The sequence below is a fragment of the Falco peregrinus genome, chromosome 5 (assembly GCF_023634155.1).
Source record: "Falco peregrinus isolate bFalPer1 chromosome 5, bFalPer1.pri, whole genome shotgun sequence".
NCBI classification, from domain to species: domain Eukaryota; kingdom Metazoa; phylum Chordata; class Aves; order Falconiformes; family Falconidae; genus Falco; species Falco peregrinus.
This window is the reverse complement of record NC_073725.1, coordinates 54,941,617-54,957,845: the sequence shown is the minus strand read 5'-3', so window position 1 is coordinate 54,957,845 and position 16,229 is coordinate 54,941,617. Positions and strand designations below refer to the sequence as shown.

Genomic DNA, 16,229 nt, shown 5'->3' with positions numbered 1-16,229 from the left:
TCCTCAGCCTTGGGTAACAGCACTCGTTATTCTGAAGCCAGTGCTAAATTGTAGAAAGTCAAATTAGCCTCAGACTGCAAAACCGTTGCTTGAATAGACCTCCTCAGTCTTAGTTTAATTATTCAAATTTGTATTACTTTGTCTGTATTACTTCTAGCAACCAAGTTCTTCAGATTTCAAACAAGCTCCCTGAAGTACAGTTAGCACAATCAAAGTTACTCATTAGCAATACGTTTCCTTTGAAAAAAGTTCTTTCACTACCTTTTCTATAGCTAGTTAACAAGCTCTGCTACTCCCGGCTTTTTACAAGTGAATGGATGCCATCCAAACTAAACAGAGCACATCCTTTTTCCCACTCATTCAGCATTTTGAAAATCTTCCAGTTTGCATTTACGCAGCTTACAAACAAATACTGATCACTGCAAATGAGCCATTCAGGGCAATTACTAACTAAAAGAGTCAGTTTGTCTTGGGTGGCAAGAAAGACAGGAGGGGGCCATCACCAACACAGACTTTACCTTACCTTTGTCATAGTTGTGTCATCCTTCCTGGGAGTGAAATTTTCAAAAAACCGAAGACTGTAGAAGCCGACGACAGAGGATACCATAAGATAGCTGTGAGAATCAAGGAAAAAGGAACCTCCAAGGAATGCGAGTTTCACTCAGGTTCTCAGCAGTCTCCTAAAAGTCTTAAGAACCAAAGAAAAAAAAACAAAAACACTTCGAGTGCTTGAGAAGGACTGACCCATCTCTTTCTTCTCTGCAGGCAAGTGTCTTAGTAAATAACCAGTGTCCCAGAAAACTAGACAGAATACTTGTTAACAGACAGAATTCTTAAAGAAAGGATACAAAATCAGAATGATTTCAAGTGCTGCTCCCACAAAACCAAAGGTGGATAGAGAGGCATTTCCTATTCCAGGCCCCTACAAGGAGAAAAACACTTTGCATCATTTAGTAAGGTACACGCAACTGTTCATAAAGTTGATTTCTACCAGGACTAAAAAACCTAACATCTTACATGAAATACAGCCTTTTCTCAATTCAGTATTTAAGGGGCATTCTGATTTTCTAACATGCAGGTCTCCCACCCTATGCAACTACATCAGCTAGCTTTCAAACTGGAGTGAAGTGTATTCCTACTCACATTTTATGTATGCTGCATCTACCCACCATGCTGCATTTTATACATGCTCCACTCATTACTTTGGAAACTAAAATGTCTCAGAAGATGACACTTCCAGTTGTTCGCAATACTACAGACAGAGCGGACATCATCACTAAAAACCTTTTATAGCTCTGCAAGCTCATATACAGCTACATGCAGGGGAAAGCATTGCCAAGTTAACAAAAACACGCCCTCATGGTTAAAGACACTGCTACTCAATGTGCTGTTCTTTCTTGAACTACTTTTATAATAAAAGAAAAAAAATGTCATGTTTTCTAAGAGGAACACAAACCGAGACAGGCTTTTCATATTGGCTTTTAACATATTTTCTTAAATTGAAGATTTCTAGTCCATACAAAAGTAGGAGACATGAGTAAAATGCAAACTCCAGATTACTGATTTACTGAATCACTATATCTTAAAAAAAGATTCTGGACTAGTTTTATTAAGAACTCACTGTAACAGGACATGTAACAAATGTTTATGTGTGCACAGGACTGAAACCTAGAAGCAAAGTCAAGGCTGAGGCACATTAGTTTCAATGTTATTAAAGCAGAAGTTCTCACTTGCGATTTTGTAAGGGCTCCAAAGCTTTACTGAAGTTATAAAATTCATAAGAGATGTTTACTTTACCCCTGATCCCTTTGGCATTGCAGTCTCATCAACCAATAGGTAAAGAATGTTGAGAGCAACTAAGAGGACTGAGATGGACTATAAAAAAGTAGAAACAGTTGCGTTATTTACAAGTATCCCACATTTTTTAAATTTGTATGTTTATCCCCACCAGATTTCATAATGTTAAGTTTTTTTAAAACGGTCAAGAAAAGAATATCAAATTTGTTGCTTAAACACACCATTCAAAAATGTTAAAATTATTCCCCCAAGTGACTGAAAAATTCCTTATAATTTTTCTTGGAAGGGGGGCAAAATTCTTACCGTCTCAATCAGTAGCAATATCATAACAGCTGGATACACTAAATTCCTTTCCCAAGCAGAAGCTTTTTTCTTCCGTTCTGTTCAGAAGAGAAAAACAGAAGCTTAATACCGTAAATCACCTTAGAATAAAACGAGTCATTTAGCTATCTGTGTAAGTTCTTGTTATAGCTATAGGTAACAAAAGTTATCCTAACAAAATCTTATCCTGAACCAACACCAACTGGTTCACAAAAACATCCACCCTAAAGAGCTGTACAAAGCAACGCCAAGAATATGAAGTCTCTTCAGAGAAAGGCTGGGGAGATAGAGAAGCAGATCCTTCTTTCTTGTTTACAGGCTTGTTTCACCAGAACTTTTTTTTTCCTCTGGCATACAGCAGTTCTGAAAAGTTTTAAATATAATTACTTTTAAAATATGCTGTTCGGATGTCTATTTTAATGTGTCCTAAAGGGACTGAACAGAATTTCAAATATTTAAACAGTATTTTCCTTTTAAAACATAAAGCAAGAAAGACACGACTAACTCACCAGACTTCACTAGTACGTCTAAAAAGAACACCCCAAAACTTTTTGTTACCAGTCTTAGTTTTGCACATAACATGTTGATACATGCAAAAATCCCTCAAGCCTTTGAGTAAGTAAGCTGACTCCTGCTGAGTGGTTACCATTACCAGAAGTATTACTTTTTAGTTATAAAAGAACAAACCTGCTGAGAATTATCTTACTGTTCTTAAACACAATTTGACTTTTATAGAAATAATTCAAAAACAGAGAGGAAAGTAATGTCTTAGATCATCCCAAATAATCATATCATCATATACGAAAAGACCGTGCTGTTGAGCTCCATGCAAGGAAATCAAGAGCATTACAATTTCTCTTCAATTATGTTAAAAATAAGATCTACATTAGACTCCTTACTTAAATTTGTTAGAGGGACACAATGACTCCATGTAATGTATCTGGAGAAACTCACAATTTAGGAGTACTGGAAATGGACACATCTGTTTAAGAACAAAGTGGAATCCATCGACTGCTACGAGCTAAACACAGTGTCTTATGTGCATTTATTAAACTGCAATCCACATGAAGCAGTAGAAAGAAGTTTATTACCTAGATTCGTTTTCTTGCTTTTCACTTTTTCAAGCTCCCGTTCCAACTCTACCATCTGGCATTCCACCGTGGAAGATGTACCTTTTAAAAGAAGACACACCACGACAATTCAGATTTAGGAAGCATCACATTAACACGCGTGGCTTTAAACTGCAGATGTTTGAGACTCTTCAACCACTTTTCAAAAAACAGAGTCTCAGACAAGGACCTTCCAATTCTGTCTAACCGGATGAGTCCAACACATCCGAGGTTTCGCAGCGTGACCTGCTGGGACCGCTGCCTACGCTGCCGACCAGCTGCTGCAAGAACCGAGAGAACAGCTACTGCTGAACTGTCACACAGGTCCAAAACCCAGTTACCGTGTGGCAGCCTGACACAGATGCCTCAGTCTTGTACCTCTATACAATTCATATATCAAGATGTAACAAATTCTCTGGATGCCCTTCAAGGGCATTATTATTTAGCATCTTAAAGACAAGTGGTCCTTTGCCTCCAAACTAAGCAAGCTGATAGCCAGATCTCCAGTTGCAGCTTTCCCCAATCCTTTTTACTCAGCAAACTCAGTTTCCATACTGCTGACCTGCTTGTTGACACCTCTTCTGCTCATGTAAAGTTTGCCTGATTTGGTCAGTCTCTCTGTGTCTCTGACAACTATAATCCCACCTTCCTCACAACCACCCCTGAAACCATATTCTTTCATTTTCCTTTATACAGGTTACAGCATGTGTGTGTCACTGTTGTGCAATTCCTCAAATTCTCTCCTCTACACCAGCTGAAAACCGACAACCACGATCTTAGTTCCTCTCTCTCTTGCTAAATCTCTGCCTAAAGTCGCTCAGCAACCCTTCCTCTTACCCCTACACAGGCTCTAGGAAATCCAGCCCATTTTCCCTCTCCATCCTTTTTCTCTTCCACCTCCCGCTCTCTCGCAACCTCCCACCTTTCCCAGTGCAAGCACACTGTGGTTTCTTCCCTTGATTCCAGTTCCTCTATAAACACTGCACAGTGTTCAGTGATACAGCTCTGAAGTGCTGACTGGAGAGCTGCTATCTCAGTTATCATCTCATCATTTCTACTTTAGCTTTTACTCTTTGCTATCACAAACGGGAACTACTCTTCCCGGATTAAGTTAGAGAAACTCTCCACTCATCTTTGCCTCACTCTCATCCCTTTTATTTCTGAGTAATCTCACTTGAAAATAAATCAAGAGGGCTCATTTTCCCTGTCTATTCCAGGCCAACCTCACTCTGCAAAAACACGCCATGGTAGCGCCAAGGTCTTAATAAACCCGAAGTCCCCTCTGTCACCTTCTTTCTTTCTTTACACTGGCACCCTTCGCCTGCTGGTCGTTCCCTACCCTCGGCCTCACCTCTGGATGCAGGCTAACCTCTAACAGCACCACACTCCAGGGACCTTTTTTAAACACTCCCTAATAAATTTCTATGAGACTAATAGCCTTGTCCGGGCTTTTATCCCGTATCGTGATCATTTGCCTACAAAAACTAAGTAGCACTTAGGTTACTGGCACACTGACGCTACTTTATAGCCCAGTCTCATCATTCCCTTATTTTCTGTTGTCTGTTCATCCACCCAGCAATCTCAGCACAAAATAAGAAGGTATATTTCTAAGCCCATCCAGTCCGCGCATTCTCCATATTCCAGCACAGTGATGTCCTATCTGAAAGCCAAGAAATACACACGTATTTCTGGGATCGCATTTTTTTTTTTAACTTTTACTCTTTTTATTTCAGAGTATTAATACTGATTTTTTTTTTCTATGCGAATTACCGGTGAGACATCCAACTGTTGAAAAAATTAATTTTGAATATTTAATTCCATGCTTCTTCCAGACACATTTTTGCATGTAACACACAGTCTTTGTGCTATGCCTAAACATTTACCTCTGTTATCAGTGACATGATGTGTATGTGGTACAAATACATAAATATCTCAAATCCCAGGACTAAACCAGTAAGACCTACAAATGCTGTTTTGTAATAACCGTTCACTTGAAGTACCTGCAATATGAGTATCAGCTTAATATCTCAGTGTCTTTTAAATAAGTAATCATAATACACAGGTTTTGAGAAAAAGTCGTTTTAAAAAAAAGCATATCTAATTATCATTATAAAAATAAGCCTTTGCACTGATGCATTCCCTCTGAAAAAAAGTCTAAAACATCTGTTTTATGGAATGACTAATTACTATGAGTTGAGAAAAAGGATAGCTATAGAGATCAGTGAAAAAGTCTCAAGAACTTTACTGGAAGCAGTTGAAAAAGAAAGAAAATTCAAGTTAACATATGACATTTTCTTCTTCTCCTCCATAATTTGGTGGGTGTCAGTCTCTTCTCCCAGGTAACTGGCAACAGGACAAGAGGAAACAGGCTCAAGTTCTGCCAGGGGAGTTTCAGATTGGATATTAGGGAAAATTTCTTCACTGAAGGGTTGTCGAGCATGGGAACAGGCTGCCCAGGGGAGTGGTGGAATCACCATCCCTGAAGGTGTTTAAAAAACACATAGAGGGGGTGCTTGGGGACCTGGTTTAGTGATGGACTTGGCAGTCCTGGGTTCACGGTTGGATGCGATGATCTCAAAGGTCTTTTCCAACCTAAATGATTCTGTGATAATTGATTTAAGGGTCTCTAGGAAAAGCTTTATTTAAGATATATGTTGTTTCCCCCCCCCCAGTATAAAAATCCAGAGCTCAAAACACTGATATTCATTCACAGGAGTCTTTCCAACAAAGTCAACGTGATCACATTAGGTCTCTAAGAGACACTTCAGTAGAAATTCTGAATCACATTTAAGTGCTATTGTAGTTCCTCCTTAAAAATATTAGCAAACAACAGGTCACTACACAAAAAGATATTTTATGAGAGGGGAAGGCAGCGTTTCAGATCAGTCAAAAGAGTATTTGAAAAGGATGCAGCTAAATTCTTAAAAGCTCTATAACATTAGCTTTATTTCAAACACGCACAAAGTTCAATGTCAGCGCTGTCTAGCCAATAAATCAAATCGGTAGACGAGACTAGTTTGGACTAGCAATGAAAAGTTAGAAGGGATTCTCCAAGAAAGCCACAAAGCAGCTCATTTAAGGTCAATTTAACGGTATTATTCTGTTTTTCTTCCAGCCCCAACATAAGACTTCAGTACCTCAAAGGAAATTGTAAGAGTATCTATTTGCATTCCCCCTAGGTGATTGGCAGTTCAACACCAATTAGTTCAAAATTACACTGTTACTAGCGTGCAATAAAAACAACACCTTTCATCTTTCTTACATAGGTAAGGATACCTTCAGAGCCAATAACTTTGATCAAGTAAGTATTTTTGATCCTACCCCACCCGTCTCTTTGGATTCAGGAAAACTAATAGCTGAAGGCAACTTTTTTCTTTTAATATAAAAAAGTCCCAGCTTTATTCTTTAACTGTAGGAGTGATGTGGGTACTGAAATATAATACACTGGAAACAAACATTTTCCCAAAGCCCAGTATCTCTTCAATAGATAAAAATACTAGGGTAGATAACAGGATCAAACTTTCCCCTCCCCCCTCCTCTGATTTTCAGTTATACACTGTAGACCATCTGAGAAGGAAGAGAATTAGTTTCCACCAAAAAGATATGCAGTTTCACAGGTAGATTTGTTTTCACATATGAAGAGCTTTACAGAATACTCTCATCAATTGCATCACCACCACAACAGTTACATCTATAGGAATCAAAAACAGCATCAGCTCACACAGCTAAATGTTCTTCCTCCTCTGAAAGCTGAAGCTTTACACAACCTATTCAGTGGAAACAGTGATGCATGTTACCCCCTTCCTACGTCCAGACACTGTCTCAGAAAACATTAATTAGAACATGGCAAAGCAATGCTAAGAGTGTGATAATAATTGTTCTAAAAAAAACCCAAAAAACAAACAAAAAAAAACCCCACAGCCAAACAGCAAACAAAACACCAAAACCAAAAATGTCAGCATTGACAATCACTAAGTATTGCTTAAGCCTATGGTTTGGTTCTCTTCAGTTTTAATAAAAATTCAACTCTTTGGTTATATATTTAAATGGAGTATATACATTAGAACACTTTTCTGCAAAACTGTCCAGCAGGGTTGCTGGAGCACATGCATTTCCTCTACCACAACCGTGGAAGAGATGCAACAGCCATGGCCCAGGGAGCGTGCAGCCCAATACACCTGCTCGGATACAGCAACAAAAATCCTTACCCAATCTCTGTGTTAAGTCACAGACTATGGCCTCTGACATCACAGCACTACATTTATTGATGTGATTAGCACCACACCTCCATTTGTAAACATTTTTTAAGAAGGCAATGAGCATGATAAGCATGAGTCTTCATAGTTCTGGCAAAAATGCTATCTATTTTTCTGCCATAATTCATATTTATTAGGAAGACTTCTGGCAGAGAATATAAAGCTCTGTATGCTTGCCACAAAAGTGAGAACAATACTTAATTAATTACTCACAAAAATCTTGCAGAGTACCTTCTTGAGCATAGAACATACTGCCTGCCACCTACATGCTATATCCAAGTTTAGATTTACTTTACAGCTTGTCCATTAATTTCCTCTGTACACCAAACTGTGGGTTTTCGAGCATTCCTTCAGCTGGTGGTTCCATACCATTCCCTCACCACGTGAAACAGAAGAATTCCGTTCCCTCTCCTGTCAAAGGACATTTAAGCCCCACGTCTTTCACCTCTTAAGAGTAGGCTGGTGAGAGCTCTGTGGAACATGGGTGGGTTGCAGTTCCACGTTACGTTGCATACTAACCGATTCGCTGAAAGAGAATCCATTCTTTTGGCTAGCGGTAAGGGGAGCTACCTGCACACATCCTAAATCCAGATCCAATTAATTAGTAGATGCCTACAAACAGGCTAAGTCCATCTCACGAGGGATATTGCTGAACTGCAATATAAACAACTGTCACATAGACTTCTATGCAGAAAAACAGCAGACACTCGGCACCTAAACAATCACATTCTCTACTTAAATAGTGGAAACTACTCTGAACTACGTCTAATAGATACCTGAATAACACTGGGTCATTCTTCTGTATCGCTTTTCCTTGTGCATAAGCACAATCACCATGACAACATAAAATATTCAGCAACAAATATTTTACAGTTGCTAGCTAACATCAAACACACAGAACAATTATAATTACCCCATCACAGCTTCAAAGACATCCACTGCATGCACCTTTTTGCTTGTCTGTGTAAAAGCATATATTATATATATATATATATATGCATGCATGTCAGTATAAAAACCTAAGCTTCCAAAACAGCAAAGGTGAACGTCACTTTTAAACTGAAACCATGGCTGATTTTAGCACAAAGTTGTCATTACTCCTTCACAAATTTTAAATGCTGGAAATAAAGAGAACCACAATGATCTACTGTTATCAAAGATATTTTCCCTGACCAAGCAACTTTGAAAGGGGACTTACTGAGACTTGAAAGAAGGAGAGATTGAGACGTATGACAGAAGACTGAAGACCAAGAGAGAAAGGCAGAAAATTTAAAAAATTAAGGCTAAAGTCAGTCATAAGACAACACAACAATGGATGTGTCATGACATTAATATTCTTTGGGTTTCCAACCTGAAGCAATTGTATAAATAGTGGATGGATGGCTTCTCCAAAGCAATTCAGAAGAGAATTTCTGCAACATGATTTCCAGGTTTATAGAATCGATACATTTTCTGTAATTGGTGCCTGCCATGCTGCAACACTCGTTCTCTTAGAAGCCAAACCTTCATACTGCTTTTGAAACTCTTCAGAACAGAAATACCTTATCAAGAAGTGCAAAAATTTAATACTAAATACAAGATGTCTAAAACATTTGTACAATTATTCATTTTGATTGTTCATTAACAGATTTCAAATTATTAAATCTACCAAATAGCTCCTAGAATATAAAGGACTGCTCCAATGTTTAATGAATTATTACCTAAGATTCTAAATATAATGAACTGAAACAGAAAAAAATCCTCTGAATAAAAAACCCCATTATGCAGGAAGTTGAGCCTCTTGCTAATCTAAATTCATTGTTCTTCAGACAAGGTTAAAATACAGTCATTTACCAATCCAAACTATTTTGCAGTAAGGGTGGTGGGTCTGGTCAACTACTCAATTTGCTTTCTTAGGCTCAGAATATTCACATATTAGAGCTGATGAACATGCTAAAAACAAAACCAAAGCAAACCACACACACACGCGCGAGCCAATCTTGAACACCACAGTGAGCAACGAAATGTTAGCTTGTAATGCTTGTTACACACACCCCAAGACGTTGAAATTTTCTATTTTGAGAGAAGAGGCTATGTAACAGTGAGATCAATAATCCTGACCAGAACCACTCTATTCTCAATACAGTATTTGAAGCACTATCAGAACAACCATACCATTAAGCCGCCTCTGAATCGCTTCCTCCTCTAAAGTGATGATATACATCTGCTCATCTAGGTCTTCGAGGATCTGTATTTGGAAACAGAAACATGAACTCACTGAGTATCAAAGTAATTTGTTTTTCCAACTGCACTAATCTAGTCAGGTTCATTTAGTTTTAGTAACCTATGTCTTAAATATGTAGTCTACAACTTTACAATGCTGATACAAATATACTCCACAAAAGGTTATTCCATTCCGCTACGGATTATTTACTGTAAGCAAACTTTCTGTAAAGTTTTCATTTCAGGTTGAAGCTCTTATATTCAGTTTCAATCTAAAGAGACTTACAGAACAGGGGAAGAGGCAGTACGCTGGACCTATATTCAAATCATATCAACCTATCGACATCCACACTCAATTTTATTTAAACAAAAATAACTGCAGATTTTGAAAAAGTATATTAAAAAGTGACTGCTGAAACCAAATAAATTTAAGCCTGTTTACCTTACTATTAGCTGTTTTGAGTTTAAAGCTTACAGATAGCAAAACAGTGTATATTTTCTTTGTATTTGCAGGGTTGAACTGACAAATGAAAAGGAGTGCACCCAAATTTTAGCAAACGCAAACTAAGAAACATGACATCGAAGTCACCAGAGCACTTGTACACAGTACAAGCTTTTCCTTTCCCTCACAGCATTCAGTCCAAGAACAGTAGAGTATCTACGTGTAAGAAGTTCTTACAGATGCCAACTACCTACATTTCACCCATCTAAGTGTACCCCCAGGTACCCTTCTGGCAGTCCAGCCTTGGTGTGGTCTTGTATCCTTTGCTCCTGACCTCAGAACAAGCCTGCACTTTTCAGTCATTTGCAAAACAGACATAATAGGCAATGCTGACAAATATTAATATTACTAACAGTTTTGCAAATCGGAAAATCAGAGGAAGTCCATACTATTTTAAAAACCCAAAGATTTTTCTGTGGAAAAAACGGGCTTTTGTACTCTATGAGAAATTTAAACAAGTACACAAATATTGACTATAGAAACCCTAATAAACTGAATAGAGAATTACGTAGAAGTGCAGAATTAAGTAGAAGTGTAGGCATTCCAGAAAAAAGTTCCCTAATGGCATTCTGCCCTCTGACAGCACATGAGGACAGATCTGTGTAACACTTACTGTTGGCTTCACCAGCAACTGACCCATTACTGTAAACATCCGTGAAAGTCCCACGGGCGTGCATACTGCAGAGGAAGAAAGATTATACAAAACAGTGATTTGTAAGTCAAAGACCAATTTTTCTTTGGATATTCAAAGTGCTATTCCACATATAACCAAGCACAGTGTTGAAAAGAACTGAAAAAGCTTTAAAACTCCAATATGAACTTTAAAACATGTTGTTATCATCTGAATTTTGAACGAGACAAGCATCTCTCCCCCTCCAAGAGCATAACTGATTTTTTTGTCAACAAGGATCATCACATAATCAGATCTCTTAAACTTGCTCAGGTAATTATTTATTCAAAGCACGTGGCACCAGAGGCTATGCCTGCACTAGTGAATTCAGCAGTGCCAGGAAACATTCCTGGGCAGTAAGACTTGACTGCCTGCACCAGTAAATTGCTAGAACTATCCCTGGCATGATTTGCCCTGGGCCAGTTTGCACTTTCCCAAACCATTCTCAGGCGCAGTTCTGGATTTCACGCACTCCAGGCACCATTACCGTGAGGCAATACGTGCGCAGCCACCGTCTGCAAACTGCAATATCGCGGATGGAACGACACTAGTTGGCCACAGTGCTGGAGAACACCTCAGACACATTTCACAGGCACAGGTATAGCTGTAAGGTCAAGCGATCATGAAGCTGCTTTGCTCTGTAAGTTATACTGCAACTTCAGTTAACAGCAGGCTCGGCTACCAGATCTTAGGCTACTTTTCTATGAAATACCAATGGGCCCTTTTTTACCATAGCCTGTGAGAGTTATCAGGTATGGTACATACCTGCTTGTTGGGAGAAAGGCTCAAACCACGATAATAGAAGATTATTAGTAAAACTCAACAATTTAGGGAGAATAGCCTTCAAATACTGAAGTGTGTAGGAGATGGAAGGAACGTGTAACAGCACCGATGAGTATATACATTTATAGTTCCCATTATAGTAAAATGGTGTTGCCAAAAAAAGAAGCACACAAGATTTTATAGTGAGGATTACATTTATTTTATTAACCAGTGTTTCACACTACTATGTATTACAGGGAAAATACAAGAGTATTCAAAAGGCTAACTTCGGCTAGTCTCCCTCTGCTACAGGAGAAGCCTGCAGGAAAAGGAGAACAGGGAAAGGAAGCGGTACTCCAAATCACCGCTGCAGTTAGCCTTACTCGTACACTGCTCCAGCAGTTAAGCCAGCTGAAGATCTACTGAAGCTCTACCCCAGCACCTACCCCTTTCCCACCGCCGCACAGTGCCTTTGGAGGGCCTTACATAATTTCAGTGATGTCCTTGTGTAAGTTACAATTAACTCTTCCCAAAAATGGCCTTTAATCCCAATTAATGTATGGTTTACAACAGCCCCAGAACACACAGTGTTTTCAGCTCTGCTGAAACAAATTGTGAGACAGATGTAAGAAGTTCGTTAGCCAACTTCTCCATTAAAACATTCAGCAGCTATTGTGAATCTCACCCTTCAACAGCCTACGTAAGACATGCAGAATCATCTTTTTCACTCCCCCTTCCTTGAATTAAACTGGACTTAAGAATCTCCACATACAGAGAACCTAAGGGGACTCTCTGATGTCCCTGTGAGCAACGCCTTTCACAGACAGATCTGCTTAGTTTTACGGACATTTCAAACTATCATTCCCCATCCTTTCTCCACAGCGACAGCCCTGTGTCAGCTGTAAACCTACAAAGCCTGGAGAACAGGTGAAACCATGATAACCTAGAAAGGGAGATGTTCTGTTCCCCTCTCGGCAATTTTCTAGAAAATATTCAGGGAGGAGCTGAAATTGCAAGTGGGATCTGTAGCCTTCCATCATCTTCCTTATTCCCCTAAACACGGATGACTGAACTCTGGCTAGGAGCAGCTGCTATAAGGTTAGGGTTTGCACTGCATTTGTTTCATATGCAATCATATAACTGGCCTCCAGACTGGCCAGATACCAGTTTTGTGATTAAGAAAGCTAATTGCACGGTGTTCCAACTTCTACCTGCATATGAACGTCTTCAATTAAAAAAGGAAGAAGCGCAGTTTACTGAATATAGAACAAACTAAATGTTCAGAATACCTTTCTCTCCATATCACCAACCTCCTGCACACATTTCATTTAATAATTATGTTTTCTGTTGCAGAATGGACTCCCTATTTCTTAAAAACCTGCTTTAAAAAGTTAAAAGTTGGAATTATTTTGAGTAATGCGTGAAGTTCCTCAAAACCTGAAAATGTAAGGTAACATTTGTTCAAACTTCAGAACCCAAACCTAACAAATTTACATCTAAATTCAAACGTAATAATAATACAAAATTCAGTTAACATTCACAATCTTAGTTTTCACAATTAAAAAGCCTCTTAATTTTTTTTTAACAGAAAATCATTCATCTTTTGGAATAATCACAAAAATACTTACACAGAAGTAGTAAGCATCCCATCAGTGATATACAGGAATATAAATATGGGAGGTAGAATTCCCAGAGGTCTGTAACGAAAATATTGTGCACAGCCTTAGCTTATTACAAATAGGCTACTTAGGTCACAAACACAACTGAATTAACTTTTCTTAGGTGTTCAGGATTAAACAACTGTATTTCCAAGAATAAATTAAGAATTACTCAGTTAATAATCATGCAACAAAACCCCCAAGTACTTCAGCCTGAAAAATATCTTCAGCTTTTACTTCCATTCCACTTAAGTCACTTGTTTTTAGAACACATCATGTCCACATGGGCACAGAATTCTCAGCATGGTAAAAACGGATTTAACAGAAAAAATGGTAATGACTAAATTAATACAGCTTCTTCACAACCTGTGCAATACTCACAGAGCATTTACTAGAAATGCACTTAGTTCAAAACATCCATTTCCATAATTAAAATGAAACCAGTGTGGTGTTTTGTTGAATTCCATACCATACAAAGACTCCATACTGGCAGCATCATTGTCTATGAGTGCTGAAGCCACCCATACGATTCCAAGGATAAGCAGTGCAAGAAGAATAAGCATTACAAGGGTTTCCAAAATGCGTGCTCTGATGCCCTGTGGGCAGAAGAGGGGAGAGGGAGGAAAAAACACAGCCAAAAAACTTTAAATCAGATACTTTCAAACCTACAAATAAACAGCAGTTCCTTCTTTCTACACACATACTCACATTTTATCATGCAGACAAAAGCATAACAGTTGCACATTTTAAAGGCAGTGCATAAAAAAGGAAGTACTTATGGCTTTATAGTGCCCAGATGGCGTTTTTCCCCTTAAAACCATAGAAAACTGTTTTAAATTGCATATGCCTTACAGTTCTCATTAATCTCATTATTACATAAAGTATTCTTTATACCGTATGATTTTGCTCAAGCATTTTTAAAAGATGGATTACTTTTCTAATACTTTCAGCAAAGAAAGTGGATTAGCAAATTTTTATCTATGATTCCAATCAAGGGAATGGAAAGCCAATTATGGCAAATAGCCAAATGGCCCAGCAAGCATTAAACCCTGCGCAGGTACAATGCACCAATTTAGTTAAAATACATTCTTCAACTGCAACCGCTCCTGCACCATTCCTCTCAGTCTTCAGAGCCCTCAAGCGTGCTGTCGGAGTACTGCTCGCTCTTGGCCTACCCATGCGCTGCTGCTGCTGCTGCATCCCTTACCTCCCCTCTCTGCATGCTCCGCGCTGAGCAAAGCATGTACTTCTCGCTTACAACACACACAAATCACAGGTCTACAAGGTTGTATGTCACAGCATTAGCTCGAGTCTAAAAATGTAGCAATGCTCTAGTAGTTGAACGTTAGACTTGCAAGTGTAAATATACCAAATAACACACAAAATCATGGGTTTTTTCCCTACTGGTGTTTTTACCACTAATTTTACTAAGTTCAAGCCACACAGTTACTGGGACAGTTTCTTCAGACATCCATGCATTAAGGGACCATCAGATTGCTGTTCATATAATTTTATTTTTCTTCATTTGCCAGTATACATCTCCACAAGCAAACGCAATCTCTTCTTTCTCACAGGCTAACCCCCAGCTTGGGCATATTCCACTGAAAAGTCTACTTTACAGTTAAATGCAGAAAGTTTGTTCTACTTTATAGTTTGGCTACTTTTCTCAACTCTTCCCTCACTGCTTAACACAAGAGGATATTCTTTCCATGATCGACATTCACCCGGAAAATCATGCTCCCTACATAACCGCTGCATCCCACCATGAAAGAGGACCTCAAGCATCCTAACAAGGAGCACTGATCTCTTCTAGCACACCAACTGCGCCACGCCATCAGTCCTCTGCAGAACAGCTAAAGTAGCAAGAAGGAAAAACAGACAAAAAAGAGACCTTCACAAAATCCCCCTAAAGGCTTAAATGGGCAGATTAAGTCCAATTCCACAGAGGATCTTAAACATCAAATTTCAAATTAAAGGTAGCATGGACAGGATATGGATTTACTCCTAGAATGTATTTTGTGTATAATACAAGTCGCTTTAAGGTTGTTAAAAGTTAAATAACGTGTTATTTGTTTAGTACTCAGAAACCAGCTTTCAGTCTTCCATGATTTATTTTGAACGTGAGCATCTAAGCCAAATATACATATTTGAAGATTAAATAGCCATAAGTTTCATATTAAAGTTTTGAGCTTTAGCTGTAAATTACCAGGAAACAAACAGATTACACTCTAAGTACTGAGCATTGGTTCAGAGCCTTCACTTAACAACAGAAGGAAGTCACAGGATTAGAAGAAAACCTAAAATATTCAAGGGTGCATGCACAGAGATCTGCTTCAAGTTCTCCAGAAACCTTGAAGACTCCCCTCCTCTCCTAGGCAAGGAAAATATAAAGCTACCTTCCGGGTTTCAGAAAGTCTTAGCCACAGAAAGTGGATTCCTTACTTCCCTACTATGAGACACACGCACAAATCTCAGCCTCTCTGACTTCAAGTTTCACAGCAACAGATTCTTCTGGACAAACCCGGAAAATATTTCATTTTACACGGTAACTCAAACAACAAGTCCTCCTCCCTTGGATGGAGTAGCGATACTGTCAAAACAGATAAGTACACACTGTGATGGAGATAGTCAACTGTAAATAACATTTTTTCATTTTTACTGCAAGTGTCTCTGAAGACAGGTAAGATTAGGACAATGCAAATAATACTTACTTCCAAAAAAAGGGAAATGACCACAGTAAGTACTCCAAAGTAACCACCGCTTTTGTCCAAAAGCTCCATTGGCACAAACTCTAGAAAAAAATCAGTCAGCTGCCTAATGAACTTTCCCATTTTTTTTTGTTTCCATGCTAGTTTGAATAATATTTGATTCTCAAAAAAAAAAAAATCTATCAATCTCCTTTGGCTCCCACTAATTACACCTATCTCCACACCTCTGTGATACATCAACAAT

At 38.6% G+C, this 16,229-nt stretch overlaps 1 protein-coding gene across 3 annotated transcripts in view; it reads right to left on the bottom strand.

Moving 5' to 3' along the window:
* Nucleotides 1-16,229, bottom strand: part of LMBR1 (limb development membrane protein 1) — a 76,870-nt gene that overhangs the window by 15,708 nt on the left and 44,933 nt on the right. For all 3 annotated transcript variants that reach the window (XM_055804275.1, XM_055804274.1, XM_055804276.1), the window contains 9 exons: nucleotides 13,747-13,873; nucleotides 13,248-13,316; nucleotides 10,801-10,865; nucleotides 9,638-9,710; nucleotides 3,210-3,290; nucleotides 2,101-2,177; nucleotides 1,798-1,875; nucleotides 849-922; nucleotides 524-614 (listed from right to left, as the gene is read on the bottom strand). In XM_055804275.1, the coding sequence (XP_055660250.1) occupies nucleotides 524-614; nucleotides 849-922; nucleotides 1,798-1,875; nucleotides 2,101-2,177; nucleotides 3,210-3,290; nucleotides 9,638-9,710; nucleotides 10,801-10,865; nucleotides 13,248-13,316; nucleotides 13,747-13,873 (735 nt within the window). The remainder of the gene's footprint in view (nucleotides 1-523; nucleotides 615-848; nucleotides 923-1,797; nucleotides 1,876-2,100; nucleotides 2,178-3,209; nucleotides 3,291-9,637; nucleotides 9,711-10,800; nucleotides 10,866-13,247; nucleotides 13,317-13,746; nucleotides 13,874-16,229) is intronic.